The 27,184-nt window shown below is 41.1% G+C and overlaps 1 protein-coding gene across 6 annotated transcripts in view; it reads right to left on the reverse strand.

Annotated features, from left to right (window-relative positions):
• LOC125768009 (acid sphingomyelinase-like phosphodiesterase 3a) overlaps positions 1 to 27,184 on the reverse strand; it is a 77,891-nt gene that overhangs the window by 15,336 nt on the left and 35,371 nt on the right. For all 6 annotated transcript variants that reach the window (XM_049435101.1, XM_049435105.1, XM_049435104.1 and 3 more), the window contains 2 exons: positions 14,029 to 14,097; positions 10,800 to 10,959 (listed from right to left, as the gene is read on the reverse strand). In XM_049435101.1, coding sequence (XP_049291058.1) covers positions 10,800 to 10,959; positions 14,029 to 14,097 — 229 coding nt within the window. The remainder of the gene's footprint in view (positions 1 to 10,799; positions 10,960 to 14,028; positions 14,098 to 27,184) is intronic.

Below are 27,184 nucleotides of genomic sequence, written 5' to 3' on the forward strand. Positions count from 1 at the left end.
AATCAGTTAAATTCGAGTCTCCGGTAGTTCTAGTGCTAATAAAAATTACTAACTAATGTGAAAGGTATTGAAGTTTAAGGTTAAAATGAAAAAAACACTCGGATTTTCAACCAATTATCTACAACGAAGATAAAAACGAAAAGAAAAATAACCAAATCGATTTGCTAACGTACACCACGTTCAACATTAAGATGGACTAGAACTAACAGCGCAACCGTAAGGATTATCAGCCGAGTAAGGTCAATTTGCTCCACTTTCGCAGTGCTGTTTGAATTTAATGCGAATTCCATTTGTAATTGTATGCGGCTTCACTTTTTCCTGCCGTTCGCGTTGAAAGAGCGAATTGAACATCAAAATAACTTTCCCTTTTCCCACCGCACCAGTGATTATGTCGCTCGTCATCACGCTTCGTTTGGTGCGTGCCGACTAATGTTCCGTCGCGTTAAAAATGGAAGCATTTCACAAACAGTAGCTGCAAGAATGGGTAAGAAAAACGACACTTGTACCGTGTTGTTTCCTATCTTACACCAAGAGCCCATTTCACAACAAAAGCCGCTAAAACAAAGCCCCATTTCCCGTATGGTGCGTTTGTGTGGATGTGTGAGTGTGTTTTTTTTTCAAGAGTTTTTGTATATTTTCAAACACTGCCGAGTATGCTTTCTTGTGTGAGGACGGAAGGGAACGGTGGAACCGCTTGGTGTGGAATAAAGGAAATGCACACCCGCGAAAAAACACGAGCAACACGACAATGAGATGACAGTTTTCTGCCTGAACGCCAACCAAGTACGAGGGATGAAGTGTCTGCTGGTGAAGTGGGAAGAGACACAGGGATAAGATAGATTTCCACATCAAAACCACCAGCCTGCGGTGACTCGTTCCCTACCCAAAACTCGCTTCCTTTGCCAATCTTCTTCATCGCAACCCTCGGCTGTGACAACGCCATTTGCAATGGAAATGAGTGCACGATCACGAACGGTGGAATGTGTCCGTTGGCTTTTTTTGTTGTTGTTGTTGTCATTCCCTTTCCCCGAGCTCCCATTTCCCTCCCCTTGCTGGTTTGGATGTGCCGTAATCTTTGGGCCTGATCTTATTGAGGGTGGTGAGGCATGAAATTTATTCAAATCATTCAAACGGTTCCGACTGCAAGGCAACAGCACTGGAGAATGTTTTTTTTTTCGCCCCAAAAGAATGAAACAACCTATTTTTTCAGCCATACCACAACCGAGGCGCAAGTATGGCGAAACATCGTCATTCGAATGACTCTTTAGATTTGCTTCGTACAGTGCTGTGACGTTGTTAAGGGTGTACTTGAAAGTGATTTTTAAATTATTTTCTTCTAAAAGAAATATAAAACTCGTACCTCAAAAGAATTGGCCCACCAGCAGCAAATCATTCGATCGAAAGGCGTATGTGAAAGCATAAATTTAAAACCAATCTACAGAGACAGACTAAACTAGACAGTGGGTCCTAGTAGCATAAAAGTATAACCTACAGTCAGACAGGACTTTTGCCATTGTGACGGTCCAGTTTATCAACTACCTGGTACCTAACGGTATTATATCCATCGGCATTGGATGAACTTATTTTTTGTTGCTTCCATCCCACTTCCTGCTCCCGAAGGTTTCGTCTTGCGATGCACCCAAGTACGGAAAGTGAATATCAACCGGATAACAACCGGATCTACAGTGCCGGTACAATGGTAGAAACAGCGACAAAACGACGACAGCGGTGCTGCTGGTGAACAAAATATGGAAATGAGCTTCAATAGATTTTCGACCATGGCTTGAGGGCAGGAAAAAATGCGATCCTTTCAGCTATATACACATCCAAAGGTAAAACACTCCAGCACCGGGTAACGATCGAACAAAGCATCGACTGGATCGCTGGATCAGTAATCGAAGGAAAGCTCACAAACGGACAGAGCGTAGTAGCATACAACAACAAAAAAAGGACAAAGTGAGATATTGACAATGAGGCTTGAATGTGAATTTTAAAATTATCGAACCGGAAAGAACGGATGGACTGGGCCCGGCATCGTACGGTATCGTTGAGAAGGATGGTCAAATTATCCTTCGGTGAGGTATGACCCTTCTTTATGCCTTTTTTTGTACCGCTGTAGCTTTCCTGAATGGATTGTAATCGAAACGATCCGGAACAAGAAGAAAGGCCTTGAATAACCAAAAAAAAAAAAAACGCTCCAAACGGTCCGAACGAAAGATTCAATCGCTTAAGCTTCAATAAATATCCTTTTGCCGTGACATTCCAGAATTAGCTTTTCGTGATGTTCCTACGGCTACCGGTCGTGTACCTAGACGCGATCACGGACGGCAAAATTTTCAAATATCAGCATGACCGCGTGAGAGGCTTTATATTTTTATTTTATTTTATTTTATTTTTTCCATTCTTCTGAAACCCCGTTCAACGAGCGAGTGCGGAAAGGTATGAAATCTCGGGTTTCGGTTTCGATGAAAATTGATTGGAAATTGTTTCATCGACAGCTTCCAGCTTCTTTCAACAGCAGCCGGTTCGATGGGAAAGCAGTTAAGAGAAGGAAAATTGTGCTAGACTTGAATTTTGATTAGCTCGCTATTTTCCAAAATACCGCCGGCCGGGTCTTGGCGTTGGCGAAACACATTCTCGACCAATGGCTCGATGCTTGGCAAACATTGCCCTCTAATGGACCGTCACCGTTTAATGGAATGCAATGGAAGCAGAAAGCGTACCTGATTGTTAACATTAATATCTACCCTTCGGTATGGTCATTCCTTTTCCTTGCGGCAACTTTTCACAGGCGGGCGTTTTGGTTGATTGTTTGATTAACAAATTATATGCTACAGCCCCAACTTATCAATACGGATTTTTTTCACACATCAATACGCTTGTAATATGAAATACAATTAAAATGATTCTTTGCCTGTACATGTTTAACGTCTGGTTTAAGTAGAAGGGACAAAAAGAGAAGTTTTGTGATATAATAGCATACATTTAGGGGTCGAATATTTCGGTAACTTTTTCGCGTTTGTTTCACATTTTACTTATCCACTCACAAACACTACCGTGCGAAAATAAAATTCGATGAAAAATGTTAACCTGGCAAAAATTCCATCTGAATGAATGTTTCATTGGTTTGTATTCCTTTTTTTCTTGACGTTTGTGCCCCTCCTTAAGATTCACTCCTTCAAATATTTTATTTCTCAAGCAGCCACTTCCCGCGCACACGATGGTCAGTGAAGAAGCCACTTGACTTGGTTTGGCTTTAGCAACCCTAAGAAATGGTAATGTTTTATTCACCAACCGCTGCCGTACCACTGCGCTGCGCAGTATTGAACATTCATTCGACTTTTGGGCCCCTTCGTTTTAAGATGTTTTACAGCATGGCGCCATTTTTGTTCGTTTTCCGTCATTCCAACAACAACATTGGCATCTTACCTTTATACCGAAATTCTGTAGGAAACGTGCCACAACAGCACGAAGAAGAGGTTGCGCTGTAATTAGCACAACACCGTTTCTTGAGTGGAACATTACAATAAATGGAATTGGAATTAAGAATTTAATTTAAGCTGTTATAGTACTTCTGCGATCGAGGGTGAGGTGGAAAAAGCACAATTAACAGCAAATTAATTTAACGAATCGTGCTGATCACGATTCAATGTGAAAGTTTGATAGGCCCTGAAGGCCTTGAACAAGCTGTTTTGGGGAATTGATCAATTTGTCTAGAAGAATACTTTTGAAGAGAATTTTTACAACAAATGAAATGAATGTTTCAATGAGAGAAAGAATTCTTCCACATTATTTTTCTATTCTAATTAAAATCAGCACTAGTTAACGAGAAAACATTCAAATTATTGTAGAAAAATGAATTTAAATCAAACACAATTTAAATCTACGTTATCTTTCTAATGTAAGCCCTTTTCGTACTAGAAATGGTTCTACAGAAAACGATAACATTATCTAGAAAACCCATTACATACATTTTTCACCACCTGCCCAAAAACCCCAAAACAGTGAGTGAGTTTTGCACTTAATTGGCTATTTAATTAGAACCGAACGGAATGATTGCTTTCCGTTCAACCGCAACCGAAGCTGCCAGATTTCGAACGCAATGTAAATACCGCATCTCCTTCGGACCACACGTTTCGAAAGCTGTTTGGAGTCTTCTCCACAGCGTGCAACCTCAAACATCCGGTTCTTGACATACCCTTGTTTCCCATCAACCTTTCCCTCCCTGTGCCACAAGAGTGATCAAAATCGAATGCAAAAGAAATTATTTCATTTACCATGATTTCTTCCTGTTTTTCCTAGAGAAAACTCGGCGTTTCTCTTCACCCGATGGAAAACCTCTCCATTTCTTTTCGCTTGAAGTTCTAATGAAATGAACCTGGCCTCACCCACGCCCGTAACTGATAGAACTGGGTGAGGGAAAACTCGAGAAAAAAAAATGGTTGTAGAAATTGGGAAACTTTCACGAACGACTGACCGCACATGCTTCACACAGTATTGAATTGAAGGGAGGGCTATCACATCCCGTCACCTTCCTTCTTTCCGATTCCACTTCCGCCGGACGGTGAGTGAAATGCGAGGAAATGGACGTAAAAGTATTGAAAGGTTCGGTCGGTTGCGGTACCTCAATCTTTCCCATCCCGTTTTCCCAACGACCCATTCCGGTAAAGAGTAAAGTGTGAGTGCTTAAACCAATTTCCTTATGTTTTTCAGCAAGGTTTGGCATAACTTTGGCACACCAATAGGAAGGGAAGCAAAACAAAAAACCATGCTTTTCAACCTTCCACTGGTAGAATGGCGCTATTTCTGTGTCATTGAAGCTTTTATTTTTCATCAACTTTCGATCGAACTCTTGCGCGTTGAGTGAGTGAGTGAGTGCAAGAGAAACAGTGATAGGAAAGAGAGGAAACTCACAGAAGAAAAAGCGTAACTGGTGTGTTAAAAAAATAACACGAAAAAGCGAAACTGAGCGAATGCAAGTTTTTACTGCGATCTAATGGAATTGCACTTACGAAGGTCCGGTCGGCAGGTCGGTGAGACTGCTTGTTCGATAAATTAAACAGTTTGATTGCCAGATTTAATGAAAATGTTGCAACGGTGTGTTTGGATAAAGTGTTCAAATGGATTTTTCTTGTCCAGACACAGGTATGCAAAAGGAAGGTGTAAGAAAGCTCAATGTTTAATTGCTTTTGCATGATTTTGAAGCTTTGTTCTCGGGACATGGACATGATTTGCTCACACATCGTGACAATTAGAAACGTAATTTCATTATTTTTAGCAGCTTAGAATGGAAATTTTATCAATCAAAATTATTATTTTATTTTATTGTCTATTGTTTGCAGGTTTTAAATAATTGTGTTGGCAAACTTGCAATTTCTTGAACTTTTTCGACTTTCTATTACTTCAAAAACCGTAAAACTCATCAATCGCAATACTTATATCCCAAAAACCCGTAGAGAAATGGACGTAGTGACCAATTGTCTATAATTTTTGATCAATCTATTATTGATAATTATTATGCTAAATGACGCGATGTATCAGAAGGAAATTTAGATTTCTTTGCATAAGTGTCACCAAACTTATACATAAATCCGAAGTATCTTTTTTTCTATTCCAGGTACTAAAACTAAATTGGAACATAATAAATTCCTCTGTGGTAGCAATAGTTACAGGTTCGGTTCATATTTATTTATGAATTCTTTTAACAGCTTGCTCGTAACCTTCAGGTCGAGCTGATCTTCATCATCTAATCAGTTCCCACTCCTCGTTGATCGATCCTTCTTCGTCACAAACAGCAAAAGGGTGAACATAATCCAGCATAACCATAATCGGCTAATAATAACTCCTCTCTACGACAAGCACCGAATGATGAGGTAATGAAGCCTTAGTATCCTCTTGAAATACCACACCCTTGCACATCATTCGGATGTAGGCCGGGCAGCAAACGCATAACGCGTATATGATACGCCAATCCAGATTCTTCTCCATCCACCGAACGCAGAAATGCGTGCGAGAGCAGCGAGAAGTAGCTCAAGTTAATTAAAATATTTTAATTAACTCGCACGCCAACAACGGCACTAATCAGTTGGCTTCGCTTGATCTCGAAACAATTGCCATTTTGCTGCGTTGAAGGGCTGCGCCAAACGTGTGGCGCCGGGCACTCCTTTTAACCGTACCCTCGGTACCGTGTTGCTGCTGATCTCGCTAATGCGAACCCGGAAGGTTTTACGAAATGTCCTTCTACTGATGTTGCATAAGGATAATAGTGCTTCCGGCCAGGAGCGAGTGCTGTTTGGAGAGCGAACTTTCATACATATATAAACGCTCAATTTCACAGCACAGAGCTAAGAGGGGGAAGGGAAGATGAGGTTCCCAAATGGGGGGTAGAAAGGGGAATGGAATTCATTCGTGGTGGAAAAGTGTGGAGATTGTTCAGGTGCGCGCGTAACATCGTTAGCGAAGGGGGGATGCAATCCGGTTGCTCTCTTCTTCGTGTTCATCTCAATCCTTGAAAACTCTTATCCTAGAGGGAAGAACTTGTTTCACCTTCACCAAGAAGTGTGTCTAGGTTCAATAGACTCTTTCCATTGAAGTAAAGGAACCACTTCAAGCAAGGGTGTGTGTGTGTGCTTGTATGGGAGATTCAGAAAATCACTTCTAGCACTACCTTAACATTGCACAGCATATGAAGCAGTCTTGTACCGTGTCTTGACCTAGCACCACTTCCGGTTTTTGTACCGGGGCTGGTTCACCAGTCACGAGAGGTGGAAAAGGAATAAAAATCTGGCAGTACGCAATGCATTCAGGATGTGTTCCAACCAATAGAAGGAACGTCATTTGTGAGCGGTTTTTAGCCATAGGAGACAATCTTGAATGTCTCGGAAACTCGTTAAGTGGGTGTATATGTGTGCTGCTTGCTAGAAAAGACCCAACAACGTACCTAGCTGGAAGAGCCGAGTGAAGGATGAAACGGTGAAGATTTTATGATTTCATTGCGAGTCTGTTTTGGAGGTGAGCCAAGATTAATTTTCCGAAACAGCAGCACCTCTAGGAAGAATGGTGAAATTGCTGTCTCGTGAGATAGCTTGTGGAATATTAAAGCTGATGATAGCATTAAAAGGTAATGACCTTGGTGTATTTGTTTAAAAAATAATGAATAAATAATTTGCTCACTCGTATTTGCTTGCCCCTCAGCCGATTTCACATTCTTGTCAACGTGATTTGAACGTGATATCGCTCTTGAGAAACACGTTTGTAAAGCTAAAATCGATAAAATATAGCAAAGCTCTTAAGACCAAGAAAAATAAACTGATCGAAACACGGGTAAGTAAACAGATACATTCCACACAGCCATTGAATATGGGTGGGAGTTTTGTCCGTACGTTATCCAAACAGTGCGGAACGGAATGTAAGTACATTGGTGAAAATCATACACCACATCCACACATATGAAAACAACGCGGTACCAGAAAAGAGCACACCTCCCGGGGTAGTAAGCTTCCGTTTTTCGAAGAAATATCATTTAATATTAATTGAATTTCACCTTGAATCGAAGAGGCGTATTTCAAAGTCTTCCCCCGTATGTGGATGCCACCGCCCCGGGTTGGTGAAGTAAAACACTCAAAGCTTTTGCGCTCCGTTCACCTTCCGAAACTGCAGCAAGACGAAGAAAAAGAAGGAAAGCTTTCTTTTTCCTGTTCCACAGCACTTGGTGCCACTGAAACAGCTTACCCGTGCGCTATGATACAATCCATGTTTTGCCGGGTGTGCGCGAAGAGTTTCGTTTTATCGACTCAAACGAATCCTTGTTGTCTTGCCAAAACCGGGGCACCCCTACATGCGTACAGACGATGGAATGTACGGGAAGCCGGGCTTTTTTCGGTAGGAATTGCCCGGGTACGGCAAAGAAAATTGCCTATCAAAAATGGAATACACATTCAGGATTTATTTTCCCTCGATTCGGAGCAGTACGCATTTTCCTTTCCGTTTCTTTTTTTTTTTTTTTGAGTCCTCAGTCGATACCAAATTCCGAGGAAAATGAAAACCCAAATACCAAGCCACGGGTTAACAATTTGACGAGACAGCGGTAGCAGCTTTGATGGCCAGATGTGGTGTATGGAATATCTACCGTTGAAATGTGCTTTAATGCGAAAGCTTTTTTGACAAAGTTTGGCAGACCAAAGTAAGAAACTTGTGTAGGCGAATGTGATTATGATGAGATTTTTTTAAAGGTATCAAGAAAATGAATATTTCAATCTTAAGCGAAGGCATCAAATTTAACATTATCGTTTAATTAACTTTATATATTTTTTTTGCTGAATTTTGTCGCGTGTTTTTAAATTCAAAGAAAAACATCTCCAGCAGAAAAAGTCTTTTGCAAAACTAAAAATGGTTGTATCGATATAATGATAGCTGTATGCTTTTAATGCTCATTGAAAGGAAAATTCAGCATATTTTATACAAACATTTTCGTTCATAACTTGTTGTAGATATTTGGCGGCATTCATCAGTATTAGTAGTAGTGATAAAAAAAATTCACTAGCAAAGAAGTTCAATTTTTATGTTGTCTACTTGTCTTATGGACTGACTATCCTGCTACGTAGTAAAATAAGTCATGATACGGCCAGGCCGTTCTAACCGAGCAAAAAACACGACATTTTCAACTTTCAAATTGAACAACAAAAACAAACTGATAAATATTCCGTTAGCATTTAAGGAAAAATGTAACAAAATCTTTGTTTGGTGACCTGAACAACACATATTTGTCAAAACGTTCCCATTTTTCCGTTAACGTTTTCGCTTGTAAGAGGTTTTAGATGATTCTATTTGCTTCATTTTTCTACTAAAAAAAATTCTCTTTTATACGCCAGTGGTAATCGATGTTACGATGTGAATCCTTCCACGAACACGATAACGAGCCAGACGGAAGAGAATTCCGTACAGCAGGATCCTTGTTTCGTTGCTCAAGCACATACACACATAGAGACCGTACCGCATGGTCGTTTCAACATCGACTGCTTTGAACTTTCAAGCGCTCGTGATTGTATTCCCGTTGACTTGTTTCCGTAAAATGGCACACGGAACGGATCAAAACCGGTGAATGGCGTTTTAACATTTACTTTCGTGCCTTGTATTATTTTGAACCATTTATTTTTTCTTTCTCTCCGTTTGCTGTTATAGCTGCAGACACGATTGAAAAGCAGTCAAGCATTCGATCAAACGTCACTAGAAAGCCTACGTCCTTTCATTCCGACACTCCCCGTAAAAGGCTAACACGATCAAATGCTTACACGTTTGTCGTCATAACCAAGCTATCAAGAATCGAAATCGAACAACACTCGGAGGAAAAAAAAGAATTACCCAAAGTATACGTTAACAATTTCAAAGCACGGAAAATGATAACGCTTCACTGTCAGTGTTGAAAAAGGCACGCATCACGAGGGAAACAAGAAACCACTCGAAGCCCCGAACATCCCATATTCCATTTTCCTGGAAAGGAAAAACGTTTCGCAAGAAAAAGAAACGACGTACGAACGTAACGAACGATTTTATCATTCATATCGCGCACAATTCGGAACATTATGTAATTCCTGATCAAATATTCAAAACGCTCGGTGACGCATGAGAAAAGCGGAACAAAACAGTGCACAAACAGCGCACGTACGTGGCAGTGAGGGCAAACACGGTCAAATGAATAAAATCGGTTATGCTTCGATCGATGGAGGCGCCCAGTAGCTCACGCTGGGGCATCATTCCCCGATTCCCGAGATCACGGGAACAATAGGAAGAAAATTCATCCCCTTCGAAAGGTGTTTTTTTTTGTTCCTTCGGTCACAAGCAAGCAAAAAGACAACGACCCGCTATATTCTTTCGTTCCAGTTTTATCGAGGTAAGCAAGCAAGAAGCAAACAGACCTCCAAGTGGACAGTGTACGAACACAAAAAACCGTCCATTTTGGGTGACCAGTTTTACAAGGGAATTTCAGTGGTCGACCGATCTGCCAATGCATTGGATGATTTGATTTATACTGGTCGAGATTTTATAGCGATTGTGGAATAATATTAATAACACCCCGGGTCGAAGGGTACCCGTTTCGATTCATTTCCGGTTTTTGGGATGGACCACACTTACAGAGGGAATAAGAATAAAAAAAGGAACGTACATTTGGGTGGCGACAAAAAAACACCCTCCTGGAAAATGGTTAGCTCTTCCCGTAAGTCACTGGTTTCAAACATAAAAAAATAAGCGTAACACAAAACCTCACGGACGGTAAAGCGTAGCAGAGCAGCGTGTGGGCGCTCCTGTCCCGGGTGCTGTTTCTTGCAAGACATCATAAATTGTACCGACTGTCGATAAATCACGCGCACTAAAGTTTGGAGAGCTGTACGTTGGGTGAACTTATATGATTTTTTTTCGCTTCCTATTTTCGGTTCCCTGTATGTGTGTGTATGTGTACCTTTTTGTACGATCGTTTCGTGTCGTTTCGAAAAGCAGTTTATGGCAAGTAACCGCATTTCGAAATGGGAAATCGGGACACAAAATCAAGGCACACAAATGCAAGGGCGGAAAAAAAGTTCAATGAAACATGGAGAAAAATCCTTTCCACAAGGACAAGGACTAGTGGGGAAAAAAATGCTTAAAAAATGGATTTTCTCACACACACATACACAACTGGACCACAGTTGTGGACAATTTTGGGTGAGCACAGAAAATAGAACAAAAACAAAAAAACACACACCGAAAAAAATTACATGCCACCAAGAGCAAGAGCGGACCCTAATGCAGTCGGGAACACTTACCCAGTCCACAGGACGAACTCGACGTTATCACCTTGCTTGGACTTCATGGCTTGGGTGGCGGATTCCAGCAGGCTCCATGGGCTGTCGCACATGTAATCTCCGTACAGTCCCGGTCGTTTGGCGCTGGCCGTGTTCGAGTGATGTTCGTTAAGCCAGCAACCTGCGGATCAGAATAATCAGAAACCGTTAGTGAGCGCGAGAGTGAGAGAGAGAAAGAAAAATATCCCCCGGAAAAAAAAAGTTTGTCCAACCATGATAATGAAAGGAGTGAGTTAGAAGGAAACAAAAAAAAAGCCCGTACCCACATACGTCAACCTATTCGCACGGTTGTAGAGTCGAGACAGAACAACGAAGCTGGAGAAAAAGAAAACGTAATGGAGGAAGAACGTACGAAAACGGACAACATTCAAACCCAAAGGAACAATGCAAAAGGATTAGCTAGAAAGCTGCAGCTGAGTACGATTGCAGGCATTGCCAGGCAGATCCTGCCGCCATAGTTGTCCCCGTTGTTTAACAGCGTGGATGTGAGTGGAATAAAGCTGAGCTACTTTTCTCATTCGTTTTGCTGAATGTTTGGGCCTTTTCTAACTACACGAATGGGGGGTAAATGCAAAGAGGAAGGGGGGTTAGGGGGGGTTGCAACCAGTTGGAAAAACTCTTCCTCTTTTATTGGATAAAGTCAGTCGCTTTCGCCATGCTTACGATCACTGCACATATACAGCCCCATACACGCTAAAGTCTAACCAGCAATCAGGGACCAGAGTTTTGACAATGGCGCCATTGAAGTCATAATACTTTTTTTCCCCTTCCCTGTGAGTATGGGTGTGTGTGTGTGTGTGTGTCGTTGCTCATTTTCCACAGTTGGTTTTTCTTTTACCGGAGCCTTTTGCAAAAGTGGAGATATGTTTCATTTTGCTTTCTAAATTGTTCCAGTACTGCGTTCACCCATCCGGCACAGTTCTGCACCGTCAGGGGAGTCCAACTCCAAATTAGGTCATGCAGTTGAGATTTGCACTTTTTTTGCAGGCGAACGCGCATTGCCCGAAAGAGATATGACGGGCAAAACTTTATTCCAACCCTACGGTGCCCGCGGCTTGCTTCTATCGGGAGAGACTTCACTTCAGCTTTGACTAAAGGTACCCAACCGGCAGGCTAACTAGTTCGAGAGTTTTTATCGTAAGTGTGTGCAAGTGTATAAGGCACTCAGGAAGTAGTTGAATGTGTAATGGTTTTATTATTAAGTTAGCTACCGCAAACATCCACCTTGCTCCACCGGCAGAACGTTCCGGGCACGCTCCAAATGGGCTCCCCAAAAACGGGCTGCAAATAGCTGTGGGATTTCTATTGTAAAATAGAAATTTCATTTCAAACAACTTTACTAACGATGGTTGCTGATTTGCTGCAAAATTATTCTGAATTAAAACGACACCCCGCACAAAAGTGCACCCTCGACGGGTGGACCGCAGATTTGGAGCGTAATTTAATATTTTAATATGTGGTGTTCTTTATTCATTTCGAGGTGGGAGTTTTTTTTGTGGGTTTTTTTGCAAACAACACCATCGCAATTATGCGATATTAATTGAAGTGTTAATGTCATTGGTGTACCGTTTCGATTTAATCAGCTCTATTCAATGGCAGCCATCTATTACCGGCCAGTGGGGGGAAAGCACAATTTGAGCCGGGAAATAGAAGCAGACACAAAAAAAGTGTCAACTCATTAAACATACAGATTTTTTACGCTCCTCGTGAATGGCAAGGTTTCGGTGCATAGGAAATGTTGACCTATGGGCTTGTTTTCAATAGCCATCGTTGCATTAGCAGTTTAGCTATTCAATTATTAATTCATACCACACACGGCTCAAATATGATTGAATAAATTGATTTTACTGGGGAGTTTTTTTCTCGTCATTGCTGCTTTATGTGTTTAGGCGGGAAAATCAATAAACCTGATAGTGATTATTTGCAGTGTACGATGGTGTATGGAACACAAAGCGCAAAGGGAGGATTTTGTTTGCGATTTTCAACTCAAGCATGAATCAAATAATGAGATGGCTTTAATAACATATTATTTTGAAATAAATTTCATTCTTTTGTTTCCACTAGTTGCATGTTATTATCGTATCGATATAAACAATAAAGTATTACAAATGCTAAATTTTAAATATTTATTTGTACAATTTCACAATAAAGTATCGCGAAAAAAATTAAAGCTACAAAGTGGGGACAATAAAAATAAAGTGTTTTTTTATGTTTGCGATTTACAACGAAATGTTAAAAAAAGCATATTATCAAACAATTCAAACATGTATTAAAAAAAGTAGTTTTAGTAAATAGTAAATTAAAAATGCAATTTTTTTTATTGCCTAGAAAGCGAAATTGGATTGACGATCATTTAATCAGGATATTCAAGTTGATTTGAATAATAAATAAAAAATGTTCACTACACTTGATTCCATCATCAATTGAAACTTTACGAAAACAATTGACATGTTTCACATTGCTGCAAAAATGATTTAAAAAATTCCTAACGTATTTACTACAAGACTATGAACAATAACTTATAGAGAACTACTTTAAAAAAGGATTATAATAAACTGTGTATTGACAACGATAAAAAAATGTGTCGTAAACAGGTGAACGTTCTTTTCTTATGTTACTTAAAGATAAATATCGTTCACTGAATGCTCAGCTCAGCTGTAAGTGCTTTTATGTAATGCCTCAGTAAATCTCAAACAACATGGTCCCGTGATAAAATATCCCTTCCAAGTGCCAAGCTCTATTGTTGGGCACCAAACATCACATGTAAAACGTTACGAACGATCAGTCCCATCCTGGGTATCGGTATCAGTAATTCTCCACCAACAACCATGATACTGAAATCGGATTCCTTCGAACAATTCTCATGCCCAAGTGCCCGTACCAGTGGTGAAATGCTTTACGAGCAGTTGTGTGTAAATGCTTATGCATATGCTGGTCGTCTTCAACGAGTACCTTTTTTCAATCTCGTCGAAACCATCATCCATCCGATTGGGCTAGACACCGTTAACAAGAGGATGTTGTCAGTGCAGTAGAAAACGAGAGCACATTCCTCTTCAAACAACGTCCCGTTGTTCCATTATTCTTTGTTGCGCGTGAAATTTGCGTAAACGCAATAAAAAAAGGAAAATAGCCAAAGAAATACCAGAAGAGAACACACGAAACATGCCTTAACAAAAACGAAAATACTTACTGCGAAAGATATCACCCTTGGTAGTGTAGTACGTATCCAGATGTAAATCTGTTATGTGCCAGAAGTACCCTGTTAGAGAATGAAAGAGTAGAGAAGGAAAGAATAAAAATTCGTTAAGTGATATATTGTTTTCGGGGTGGAAAGGAAAAAGCACGGAAAAGGTAAATATAGAAATACGTTGAAACGAATTGGTAAAATATAATTCGCCGGAAGGTTTGTGATGTAGAAATGTGTTAGCCTGTGTTGGCAACAATCCCGCAACCAGGACCCGTTGAGTTAACGAGAATCTTATTTATTTACCTCCAAAATAGGATGCTTTCTCTATCAACTTCTCCTTCTCCCCTCTCCTCTCACGTTGCTTGTTATTTATGTTTCTCTGATATTCTGGCAAACGGTTCCCTTCTCAATGAATCGATGCTAAAGCATTATGGACAGCAAAACAAAACAAAAACAAAACAAGGAAAAAAGCACGAGGGAAAATAAATCGCAATGGAATGTGCTACACGCAGGTAAATAAGGGAAAGAAGGGAAATAAATAAATAGAAGATCCAACAGTTTCTCTTCCTGGGGCGAAATGGTTCAAGGCTGTCTGCCCGAATCTATACGTTTCGCGGTACCCGTAAATGCAACAGCGGGAAATGAACCTTGTTTTGCTGGATTTTTTTTACGCCCATGTTAAACTTCTCCACTTGATATAATTGGAACTCAATATCAACTGATAACAACATTCGATCGATACGATTTGAACATTCCAGCATCATTCGTCTTGGGGTTTTTTTCCCTCTCTTCTTATCTTCTTTGCAATAATGTGATGTTTTGCGTGGTGCTGAATGCCGATTCCGTCATGTGGAAATAAGAAAGAAAAATCGACCAGGAACTGGCGTGGGAGAATCTTAAGTGAAAAAGACGCAAAAGGATAAACGGTAAATATATGTTTTCCTCGCACAGTTCGAAGATCGAGGATTCTTCTACGTGAATGTTAGGGAGGTTGAAAGCGTTTTTCTTTTTCTTTTTTCTTCTCCCATCCTTCCATGTAAGCCTTCAGGATGGGTTGAACAAAGACACGGTTAACGTATCAAGTATCGCGTGTTATGCTGATACGATTGCAATGGTTGAAAGGGATGAAGATCTCAGCGTAGAATCGTAGCGAATGCAAACATACCTACACTTCACATCCCTATCCGTTGGACAAGTCCGCGGGTTTGGCACGGTGGATTCACATTTCATCTTTTTTCAAACATACATCAACAACAGACCAACAAATACCCACTCCGGTATCGGTATTTCTCGGTCACACCTGATCTGGGTACATTATTGATGCACGGTACTGGTATGCATGGACAAAGGAAAAGAAGAGAGAAGAAAAAAAATCGACACAGACAGAAAAGGGTCCCGTGTAAAGGATTTTATCGTCCTCCGGTGCTTAAGACTCCCGACCGAAACGGTTACCATGGTTGCTTCCCAATGGCCGATGGTTTGATATCGTCGATCCGCAACCTTCACAAATCATGTCTTCTGCTAGACTCTCCGTTCCATTTCCGTACATGACAAGCACGCCCGTCAGCGCACCGTTCCATGCCAGAGATTGATCGAACAGCTCCCGGAAGGCGAAATGTAAATAAAGACTATGCTAACCAATTTGTTCATCGATTTTTCCTCGTTCAAAACAAACCAAAACCGACACGTTGCTCGACGCGAGCGCATTAAAGTGTTTCCTGGTTGAGTATAGTGGTGGTGTGAGGGTTTTGTGTTTGAACTTGCTCACCTTGGGAATGGTTTTTTTTTCTCTCGTGTTTGTTCTTTTTTCTCTGTTCGGTAACATGTCAGCAAAAGAAGAAAACACTTCGTATCACAAAGCTGGAAAAAAGGAAAACAATCGCTTGGAAGCATGGTGATACCAACAACCATTGTTGGGCTTTCGTCCCTGTTCGCGGTGTAATTCTACGCGCTTCACAATCAGGTTGAGCACAGCTTTTTCTATCTTTTACCGATTTTTGTTTTCTTTTTCTCCATCGTGATACTCTTTCAACTATGGCGACCACGAACGTTTGGTTCGATCTTTATGGAGTGATTCACTTTTACTTATATGACTCCCAATACGTTCCATGGAGCAAACGGATTTTTGGTTGGCACCGTACATCAGGAAGCTTTCCGTATCCGGACCCACACGAGGAAGGTAAAAACGGTATGGATTAAAGTGTTAAATCAAATGAACGAAAACTGGTGGCTTTTAGGTGTTGGAGTTGCTGATGATACGAACAGTGAGCTAGGTTACATGATGGTAGGCTTTTTTTGAAGGGTTTTTGTTTGAGCTATCTGGTATTGATTTTTACTTCCCAGGTCTTAACAGGACTTTTGCACTCGGTACGATGAAATATAAAAGCTTGAGTGATAGCAAAATCGATGTGTGTGAATTAAGCTACAAATGCTGATAAGTTTGTGGTGAAGACTCTTTCTTCTTTCAAGTCAAAGTGTAAGGCTTAACACATTGTATAGCTCAAAAATTGAAATGTTAAAAAAACAGGCAATCATCGTAAAGATTTCCAGCTTAAGTGTAAGCCAAGTGTTTCTTGTCCTTGTATTCACTTACATTTACTTCTGAGCTACCTTGGGTTAAAAATTAATTTACGAACACCTTTTAGCACGATACGCAAAAGCTCTCAACGAAATGCAGGTTGCATACTTTTTGGCGTAAAACAAAATCAAGTGCTACCCAAAAAAGATAAGTCGCACGTTTTTATCAAAGTCCTTCATTTTTTTTAAATTAGCATTCCTATTTAAGCGATTCACTTTCAAGGCTAAATTTAGTCACCAGCAGCAAACTGTTTCAAATACACTTGACAGAAAAACGAGCACAGCTCAGCTTGAAGTGTTGTTATTTTCGTTCGCTCCCAAAAGCGATGTTCATTAAAATCAAACAGTATTGCATGATAATCATACATTACCTTGCACGAACCGGTGTGTTCCAAGCCCGAATGGTAAATGTAAGTTAGCGTTTCATATGTTCGTAACTCACCAACACCCAGACGGTGTTCTTTATTTTTCTTTCTTACGCCCATTCATTCACCAACAATGTGCTGTTTCTGCCAGACCAGATCCAAACCAGACAAAAGTTTGGATGCAAAACAAAGTATCGGTACACCATCTGTTTCTCAGCGGTGAACATATATCTTTTGCCGGTGAACAAACGCTTCCAGTAATGAGTATCGCGTTTTGGTACAGTGTCATGCGGGGAAATTTATTTTAGTGAAGATGTGATAAAATTTCAAACAAAAATATAGCCCATTATTTACTTCGCTGTGCACGACGATTAAGGCAAAGCCGAAGAATTTCATTTATTCTGTTTCAGTTTATTGGAAGTTCATGGCTGATAGAAAGCTGTTCTCAGGGATTCACTCCGTGCTAGATACGTTCTGACCTCAGCTAACGATACGAAAGCGTAACCATATTAAATGCGGAACTTGGTCGTGTGTGGTTATTAACGTAATTCAATTTTGCACCATTCGGCTGTGGAGGCGAACGTTACGAACGTTGTCAGGGCATAGAAAACCACAATGATATCTCCTACAATCCCGAGCAAAGTAATACTGTTTGTTGAAGTTATTCACCAAGAAGAAGGAAGACACTGATACGTATAAGACTTCCGGGAAAAGTGTCTAGGTTGTTGTTTCATGATGAAACTGTTCCGAGAATATTCTGTGCTCGAAACTTGCGTAAAAGAAAACAACAATGGAATTTGTACTGTAACCGACCGCACACAATTGTACGCCCGGCATGGGGTCTTATTAACAGTTCTCCCGCTTTGCCATGCGAACTTTTACTAATATGACAAAAAAGTTTTACAATCACATTTATGGACCGTTCCAGAAAAAGAAGCACAACTGTCTGCATCACAATTTTCCACCGTCAAAATGTACTTGCCTCAACGCGCGATAACACCTCTCATTTACGCTACAGGTTTCAACATTCTCGGGATGAAAAGTTGATTAAAAAAGCCTCACGTTTTACTTCCGCTCAGCCATTGTTCCCCCCTTGGCGCTTTTCCTTCCGCACGACCACATTTCAAACGTCTGCGATGGCAAAGAATATGACAACCATTCGTCCGTGTGTACGCGTACGGAAAAGCGGATGAAATGACAGCACTCAAAACCGAACTTCCCGTGTCGGTGTGCTTCGTTAGCGCGCTGTGAATCACCGAACCGTGAAGCTGAAGCTTAAAGATATAGAAACATCACCATTAACCGTCTAGTGGAAGGAAGGAAATGACAGTAAAACTAATCCCCTTTTCCGGCGGTACTTTAATTATCCTGTTTATTTCCTCACACTCATCACCCGGCGTAGTGCTGCCGATCTGCGTGGGAAGGAATTGCTCGTCCCAGAATCGGCATTAGCGCGAACGTATAGATAATGTACCATTTTTATGACGCCCTCTTTTAGTAGTCGTTGGAATGTTGAACTGATATTTGCTTCGGATTTTTTACCGAACTAATGTTTGACTTGTTTCGACATTGGGATTTACTTTTCCACTGATAAAGAGGTTAAGAATGTCTTCTTTTTTTTGCTAAAAAAAGCGACTCGAAGGTGAGCTTTTGTAAAATAGTTTGAAATCAACTGATAAAGCGCTTCTACGGATATGAAAGCAAACTGCATCAGGTCGGTGGAAAATACAATCGTTAAAGATATTCGATCTATCTTGCTTTTTCATAGAAATCTCCTAGAAATGTCATTTATTTAGAAATAAAAACCTGCAGAAGCTATCACTTTCGTTCCATTTCCAGCATTTTTGTACATTTTTCATTCCGCAGTAGCGTCTGTTCCATTTCATGAGCCATAAAATGCACGGTACACCGTAAGAACACGACCTCAAGCAAAGCTCAGCACAGCTTATACCATGGACATCATCATCATCATCATCATCCTGAACATCGTCTTCATTTCAGGACCATTTCCAACCCATCAGCCACTATAAGGCTGAATGTAAGTAACCAAAGACACCGACATATCAGTGCGCCCGGCTGTGTGTGTTTATCAAGGTTTTCCCGTACGGATCATTCTCGTCCATAAAGCGGTCCACCAGCACACTATCTTACCGGCTGTCACGGGGGCCAAGATTGGCATTTCGGTTCTGGTGTACAGATAATACCTTCTCTCAACCTCTGAACTAAAGCTTCATGTGGAGTATCGCATCAGGAAGATACAGGAGACGATACTTGCTCACCTGGCCTCGGGATGCAACGATGTCATCTCTTCACCAAAAAAAAATGAAGCTTCTTACTACGCGACCACACATGACAGCATCGAAGAATGATGCTGATAAATAAAAGAAGCAACAGCAAAAAAAAAAAGCCAGCAACTCATGCACGTAAAAATGGAAATTTTCATCAACCTTCCTTTTCAGCGGGTGCAACCGGTAACGAGCTTATGGTAGCAACTTTGTTATGTCGAAAAGGATTTACACATGATGCCGTGGTGTCGCTTCTAGCGTGCTGGAACCACCGTACATGTGTCGGTTGGATAATCGGAACAGGAAGCGATATCTCGGAACCACCTTCCCCCCAAACCCCTTTTTCAGTAGACACTTTATGAAAGCAAAATTGGTGCTTTTTTGTTGCTGTTCTGTCCTCTCTAAATGTATGCATTGGCATGGGTCAGATGGTATAAATTTTGTGCCAAGTGTTTGAAAGTTTGAACGAGAATTTATGAAACCAAGGATCGTCTCTCTCTATTGGTTGAGGATTCAACATCTGTTCGGTCGTCGTCGTAGTGATGTGTTAATTCCAACTCGGATAATCTGATCCGCTTAGTTATGAAACGATCCTTTTTCTTGCTTCCCGTTGCTGGTGGTGTTTGCTCACCAAGCGAAAGTGTGAGTTCCGTTGCTTCGGCAACCCATTTCTAAAATTGGAGACATTTCTCATGCTCTAAATGCTGGGCGTTTGCTAGTTCTGACCGAAGCATTTGGTTTTACAAAATAATCCTTGAAGTGTCTATGTGTGTATGTATGGTGCATTACATCGAAAACCGTACCCAAATACTGCCACAGTTCCAGGAAGAAGAAGGTACCTCCCTGAACGAAGTCATACATTTTCGATGAAACCACTTACGTGTTGCCGAAAATTAAACCCCCTTACAGTATTCATTCTCCTTTCTCTGTGTGTGTGTGGGTATGTGTGGGGGTTGGTTACGTGTAACTGGTGCAGTAAATTATGACCTAAGCTAATTTGTCCAATAAACTTTTCCAAACCGAATATAATCTCGCTTTGGGAGTAATTTAACAACGCAAGCTACCACGACATTTCCCGCCGGCCAAAAAGTGTTCCAGCTTTTTGTTCGGCCTCCACAATAAGTAAATGAAAGGGGGTGGCATAGAGGTCAAGCAGTTTACTATTGCTGTGTGCAATTATGTACAGCGTAGTCACAAATGGTTGGAAATGACCCAGACCCGATCTTTGGTAGAAAAGGCCCTATTTTGAAAACTCCACAACCCCAGGGCGGTGTGTCCGGTGTGAGATATTCCGGGCGTTGTAAATGGGCCGAACCGTAGGAATAAATCACTGCACCAATCGTTTGCTCGTTTGACCTCGAATTAATGCCAGAAAATTGCCTTCTTTTCCAAATTCCCAGTAGACACGGGACCGACAGATGCTCGCAAGCCAAACGCTCGGTCCGATGTCTGTCCAGTTGACTGAAATGGTGTTCCGACACCGACTTCCGACAAATCTCTGTTAAACGTGTAGGTCAACCGGTTTACTCTTCTCCGGTGTATGCGTGCTTGTGTGTCTTCTCAACGATTTTTACTTCCCTTCACTGTCCTTTTGTACCCGGTTTCTGTTCGAAAAAAAAACGGAACAGTTCGGAGAGAAAACGACACCATGCAATGGACCTGGTTGGGTTGAAATTTTCGAATTAAAGACCTGCAAATCCAAAACCTTCAGCCATTTTGCCATTCTAACGTGTTTGAGTCCATTACTGGGAATGGGTAAAGGGCGATAGTAAATTGAGTGGAAATGGAAGGTTGAATGGAAGACCTAGAAAACTGGTCAGATTGTCTTACCACGTACACACACACACATCCACATACAAATCTACCTAGTTACATACTGCAGGATCACTCACGATGGATGCTCTACTGCATCATGCATTGGTTGGGATTTTTTTTTCTTCCACTTTACCCTTTAGATGCATAGTTTTAAGGTTCATCTTTCCCACACCGTCGCATGCACCTACATTTACTCCACCTTAACACTACCATCCGATTAAGGAAATCACCTATACCGGGAAAATTCTGCTGCAAATGCTGACAGCAGCAGCAGCAGTGAACGGGGGGGTCTTTCCCATATCCTTTTGACCAGCGCAAGCTTACAGTCATGGACCGAAGAACACACACACAAAAAAAGGAAATTTAAAGCCTACCTCACTCAAACACAGACACACAGAGGCGGGTGCTCATACAAGCCAACATGCTGGCAAACATGGTGCCGACGCGCGGGCAAGAAAAGGTGAAGCGGTTAGGACGTTTACCAGGATTCAGCATGAGTCAGCTGAAGGTCTCACATGGACGTGAAAAGTGACTGCAGAGATTTTTACGTTAGAAATACGTTTCCTTTCTCTGAATGTGTATGTGATTTTTTTTTCTATTTCACTCTCTCAGTCCATTTTCCATTTGCACATATTTCGTGTTCCGTTCATTTGCACCAGGAATTTCGTATGTAGGGTAGGTACCGTTTGCGTGTATGTTAACAGAATTCCTCACCAAAACCGGGTTGGAGGAACGACGGAAACAGCCGACATTGCCCTGCTGTCGTAATGAGAAGGAAATGGCACACACATTTTCTAACCATTCAAAACAGCCCCAACTACCTTGTGTGGCTAGAACCCAATTGTGTGTGTGTGTGTACCTGTTTGTGTTTGTGGAAAGGAGTAGTACGAAAAACCATTTCTGCCAACGTTAACCGTGTAGGACGGTTGGCTTTCATGCTCAATTTAATTGATACGACAGCGACAGATGAACATTTTGTCTGTGCTGTGGTTCCGATGCCTGTTTTTTTCTTTCCTTTCTTTGCTTTCCCCATTTTCATTCCTATTGTCATTGTGCTGTGCTGATGAATGCTTTTTTATTTAGACACGATGTGGTTAGAGGTTTTTATTCCTGCAAATGTCTGTATACATATGCGTGTGCTAAAGTCGAGTATGAAGGTCGCACAAAATCTTTAGCCAGAATGTTATGAATTTTGTATGAATTCTAATAAATGATTCCGAAAGCTTTTTCTGAATGTGAGCGAAATGCCATGAATGACTTTTCTCGGGAAAAGACGCTAGGAATGAAAAATTAAATTTATAATTTGTGTATTTGTCTAGCATTTTTACATAACAAAACAAAACCTAGGCCAAACTTGATGTTTCACGAGAATTGTTAGAACAATTTCATTTGTCCCCATCGTCTTTAAAAGAATATTTCTATGAGTTAAAAAGGTTATATTCACTTCTTCCTGAGAGAGAATGAAGTGCAGCAACTTTAGGAACTCGATTGTGAATAATCTGAAAACATAATTCTTCGAATTCTTAAGAATTCGTAAAGAAAAACATACCGTTCAACGCCAACAAGTGAACATCCCTTTGTGTCAAAGCGCAAACATTACACAACGGTTCCGTCGCTCGTTAGCAAGCAGTCACGTGCATCCATTGCTAAGCATCGCTACACTTCACTGACCATCGCTATTTTGCTAACAACTTTTTTGATTGCCCCCGGAGCCGTTGAACATGCCATAATTATTCAACTTCTACCGAATGGGATGCCGGAGAAGAAAAAAAGAAGAGTCGCCAAACCAAAATAATAGGAGAAAAAAACGAGAGTATGCCGTCCGGGTACACCGATCGGATGTTCCGGAGCTCGCGGCCTGAAAGCGACATCATTATCGCACTCGTCGTCAACACAATGTCATCATTATCGTCTGCTCAGCCCCTCTGCACCCGATCAAACCAGGCAGCGGAGCCAGTTCGCATATTCGAGCGCTCCCGCTCCCCCAATTATCGAGCCGCTGTGCCGTTGGATGGTTTCGGTGGGGCAGATTTTGTTCGGGAAAGCGTTTCTCCGGCACGCGACATGGAGCGTTATGAAAATTCCGTCACGATTTAGATCAACGGCCAAGATGACGACGATGACGACGAATAACAAGGGGTACCATCATCGCATCTTCAAGTCGCCGGTGGAAGCTTTTCTTGGTATTTTCATTGCCGTTTCAAGCGCATGAGGAGTGAAAAAGAGAGAAAGAGAGAAAGAGAGAGAGAGAGAGAGAGAGAGAGAGAGAGAGAGAGAAGGAAGTGATCCAAAGAAATCCTGCAAACGTCCAATCGAAGCCAACAAATTACGCAATTAATAATCTTGTCTCATAAATTGTGTGCTTCACGCTTTTTCCGAAAGCATCCCACGTGCACCGGGGGTGTATTTTCGCTTCGGCAGCGATCGATCTGGTCTGCCGTACTGCCGGGAACCAGATAACGTTCAACAGCAGCCAACGTTAGCTAGTTGGGCCTATAAATAACCAGCATTTGAATAATAACGACATTAGAGAATCAAATTTGAATAAATTAAGCAGCGCACATCAATCCTCTCGCGGGTGGCTAGAGAGAAAGAAAGAGAGAGAAGGAGAGCAAAAGCACGAAGCGATCCATTTCTTGCCAGGACATCCGATAGATTCGGAAGCAGATGATGAATAAGATTGTCATGCTTGCTTAATAAGAGCGAAAGCTAGAATGATGACTTAAGGACTCAACCACTCCACTCCACAGGGTAGACTCTCACAGGGAACTACCCGCAGAAGATCGTTTATTAGCCAGTTCCGAGAGTATCAAGTGACACTTAGACGCTTCGGAGAAGATATCGAGACGGATTTCCCTCTAGCACAGTTCAGTAGGGGATGTCGTGCGTAGTCCACAAAAATTCCAACCATCAGAAACCCAAACAGAAAACCACGGCTCCCAATAGCAACCAAACAGACAATTCGATTAAACAAAGATTACGGCCTTAAGCCAGGGCTGAGTTTATCGGGGATGTTTATTATTGGGACAGTACTTAGGCTTTATCTTGTCTCACAGGTCTGTCCGATTCCGGGGTTTCTTTCCGGTAGCATCGGAAATGATAACAGGGACGGGGTATCGCACAACCACAAACAGATGGAGAAGGTAAATGAGAATTTGATGATCTTGCGATTGTTACCCGGAAGGTACGTACTGCCTAGATCTGGTCCCCCCTTGAAAATATAGGACCTGTGTCGACGTCATACAATTGCAACCAATAAGGCAAAGGTTCGCAACAAACAAAATCAAGGTAGAACGGCACACGTCTCAGAACCGTCTCGGGCCGCCCGTATTGATCGACCGGATGGAAAATCTCGCCCAATGTCTTTCCAGCGTGCCCAGAAGTTGCAAAAGAAAATTGTCAGCTTTCGTACCACCCTAATGGTAGGCTGAGCAAAAAGGTGGAAGAAAAACAAAAACCTTCCCAACCCAAGCGGCATCTGAACTCCCCGGGAAACAATTCTATTCGATTTGTCCACAACAACAACAGCAACAACAGAAACGTAAACGAGACCGGAAAATCATCGTTTCGCTGATTTCAGGTTTTGTTTCAACCTGCCCCAAATTCCCAATCGCTTCTTCGTTTCCATCCCATCCCAACGAAATCTGAAGGCTTTGGTTGCCGTTTTTCTTTCCGCCTCCTCGCCGGTGCCCGCTCACCAGTCTCATTTTCCCAGCAAATTGCAGAGGTCGTTCGATGGAGCAGATTGTTATTTAAATCAGTTTCCGCCTGTCACCGGTTTGCCACCGGGGGGGTGCACAAACACATACACACACCGTCACCAACCAACCAACCGGACAAGCTTTCAAGGACTTCGTGCTTTGATGGTGTGGCTTTTGGTTATGCTCTCCCATCTTTTCGTGGCTTGTTTTTCTCGTTGATCGATATGAACCTCGGCAAAAGGTTCACCGGTAGACCGTGTGTATTGGACCACACGTTTTGTTTGTCCCCGAGGTAAAGGGAAGGTATGTATCGTTTTCGCAATGCCACATTACCATAAATGGGTCGGAATAGGTATGGAATGGTTGGTTCATTGCATGAAAGTACTACATACCACCGTCGATCACCATCTGGCTGCTTTTGCCGATTGTCGATTGTAGTACTTGTTTTGAGGGGGTTTTCTTTTTTGTGGTGGTACTTGGTCGAACCGTCGCTTGATGACTGCGTTATTGATGAGCCGAAACAGTTTAGGGCATACATTTGCCTAGTGATGAGTTGTTTTGTTGTTCGGTTTTATTTCTTTGCTGTGTAGAAAACAATCAACCGGTTTGTTGTACGGGAGGTATTTACTGAGGGCTGAATTGTTATTATGCTATAAAATGTGGTGAATAATATAATATGTATAAGCAGCAAAACTTCTGAGGGTGCTCTTGAAGGTGCCTTATTAAGAAGCTTTTAGCTGCTTAAGCTTCTCTTTTATAGTTTTATTCTCATTCCATTAGCACTACGTTGTTAAAACAAATACTTACAGAAATTTGTATCTTTACTTCAAACAAATGAAAATTATTAAGTAAACCAAAAAATGAAACTTTTACGTAAACGTTATGAAATTATTAACTAATTGTTAATATTTGTTAATAATTTATAATTGTTATTGGAACTATTTCATATCATTAAAATGTGCATTTGTTGAGTGATTTTACCAGTGAAGATTTGATTTCAATTTTCAAACATTTTATTATTTTCATTAAAAATATGTTTTCCTTATACATGGCTTTATTTTATTTAGAAAATTTTATTGAATTCATATTGCACAGAAAATTGATTGATTTTTTATGTGAATTGCTCAGATATAAACAAATTTAAATTTAAAAACAATACTAAAAACATGCGAATTATTCTTTTCATATTTTATATATAAAGGAATGAATGAGGAATGACACTTTTTTTAACAAACTTTTGAAGTATGTACTACGTTTTGTTTTATCTTCTCACAACTCACATACATCGTGCATACGCTTTGGCAAAAACCACACCGCAATCAATCCATACCATCAATCAACGTCATCATAGCGCCTTCGGGCTATTGTTTTTCGATCGTAAATGTGTATTCTCTCGTCATTTTCACGTACACTTGTACGACGGACAAAACCGATGCGGGAAATTAATAAATATGTGCATGCTGCCCTTCCTTCCTTTCCTTCCTTCCGCCATTGCACGTTGCATTCGTACGAAACAAAAGAAAAGTTCGTATTTAAAAGGATTGATAAAAATATCCATCGAATTATAAATCGATTTATAATTCAGTTTTTGGTGGAAATTTGATTTATTTCGCATTTTGGTTTTGTATTTATTTCGTTTATTTCTCGCTTTGGTTTGCATTCCTTAAAGTACCCTATTTAACTGTATTGCCGTTGGGAAGAATGCAAACAACTTTTCGCCAAAAGTGCATTCAATTGATGGCGCAGTCGGTTGTTTCGCATCAGTTGCAATAGCACTCACAACAGATTTATCATCATTCTCCGATCGAAATCATCCATTTGCAATACGTTGGATGGGGATGCAGATGAAAATTCCTGTTGCTATTATTGCCATCTTTCTGCAACGGTTTTCCTCTAAAAGCGATAAACGATACCATCGAGAAAGGTGGCCAATAGACGTCGATTCGCGTTTTATTAAATGTGCCTTGCATCAGGATGTACGTCGCACAACAGTTTTTACCTTGCGAAAAAGGTTGAATGCTCTCTTATACTCGTTCCGCGAACAGGTTTATAGAGAGAAACGTTCGCAAACTCCAGTCTGAAATTGTTCCAAAAGCGGTACGGAACATCATAAAAAAACCATCTCCGACAGTATAAAATCGTACTGCAAGTGCACGAAAAGTGCATCGGAAAATAGGGAACGCTTGTTCTGCCGTTTCACACCAGAACCACTCGGTGAAGCGAATTTCATCCAAAATATCGTTTTAGGTAAATTGCGAATGGTGCAGTTTACGAAACGTTCCGGTTGTTTTTACGTGTGGAAAAGCGTTATGTTACCGAGAGAATGGTTATGTTCGCGTAATGTTTTTCTTCACTTTCATCACATACATTAACAACTATCCGTAGCATTGTTCTCGCGACATCGACAAGTCACTCT

The sequence above is a fragment of the Anopheles funestus genome, chromosome 3RL (assembly GCF_943734845.2).
Source record: "Anopheles funestus chromosome 3RL, idAnoFuneDA-416_04, whole genome shotgun sequence".
NCBI classification, from domain to species: Eukaryota; Metazoa; Arthropoda; class Insecta; order Diptera; family Culicidae; genus Anopheles; species Anopheles funestus.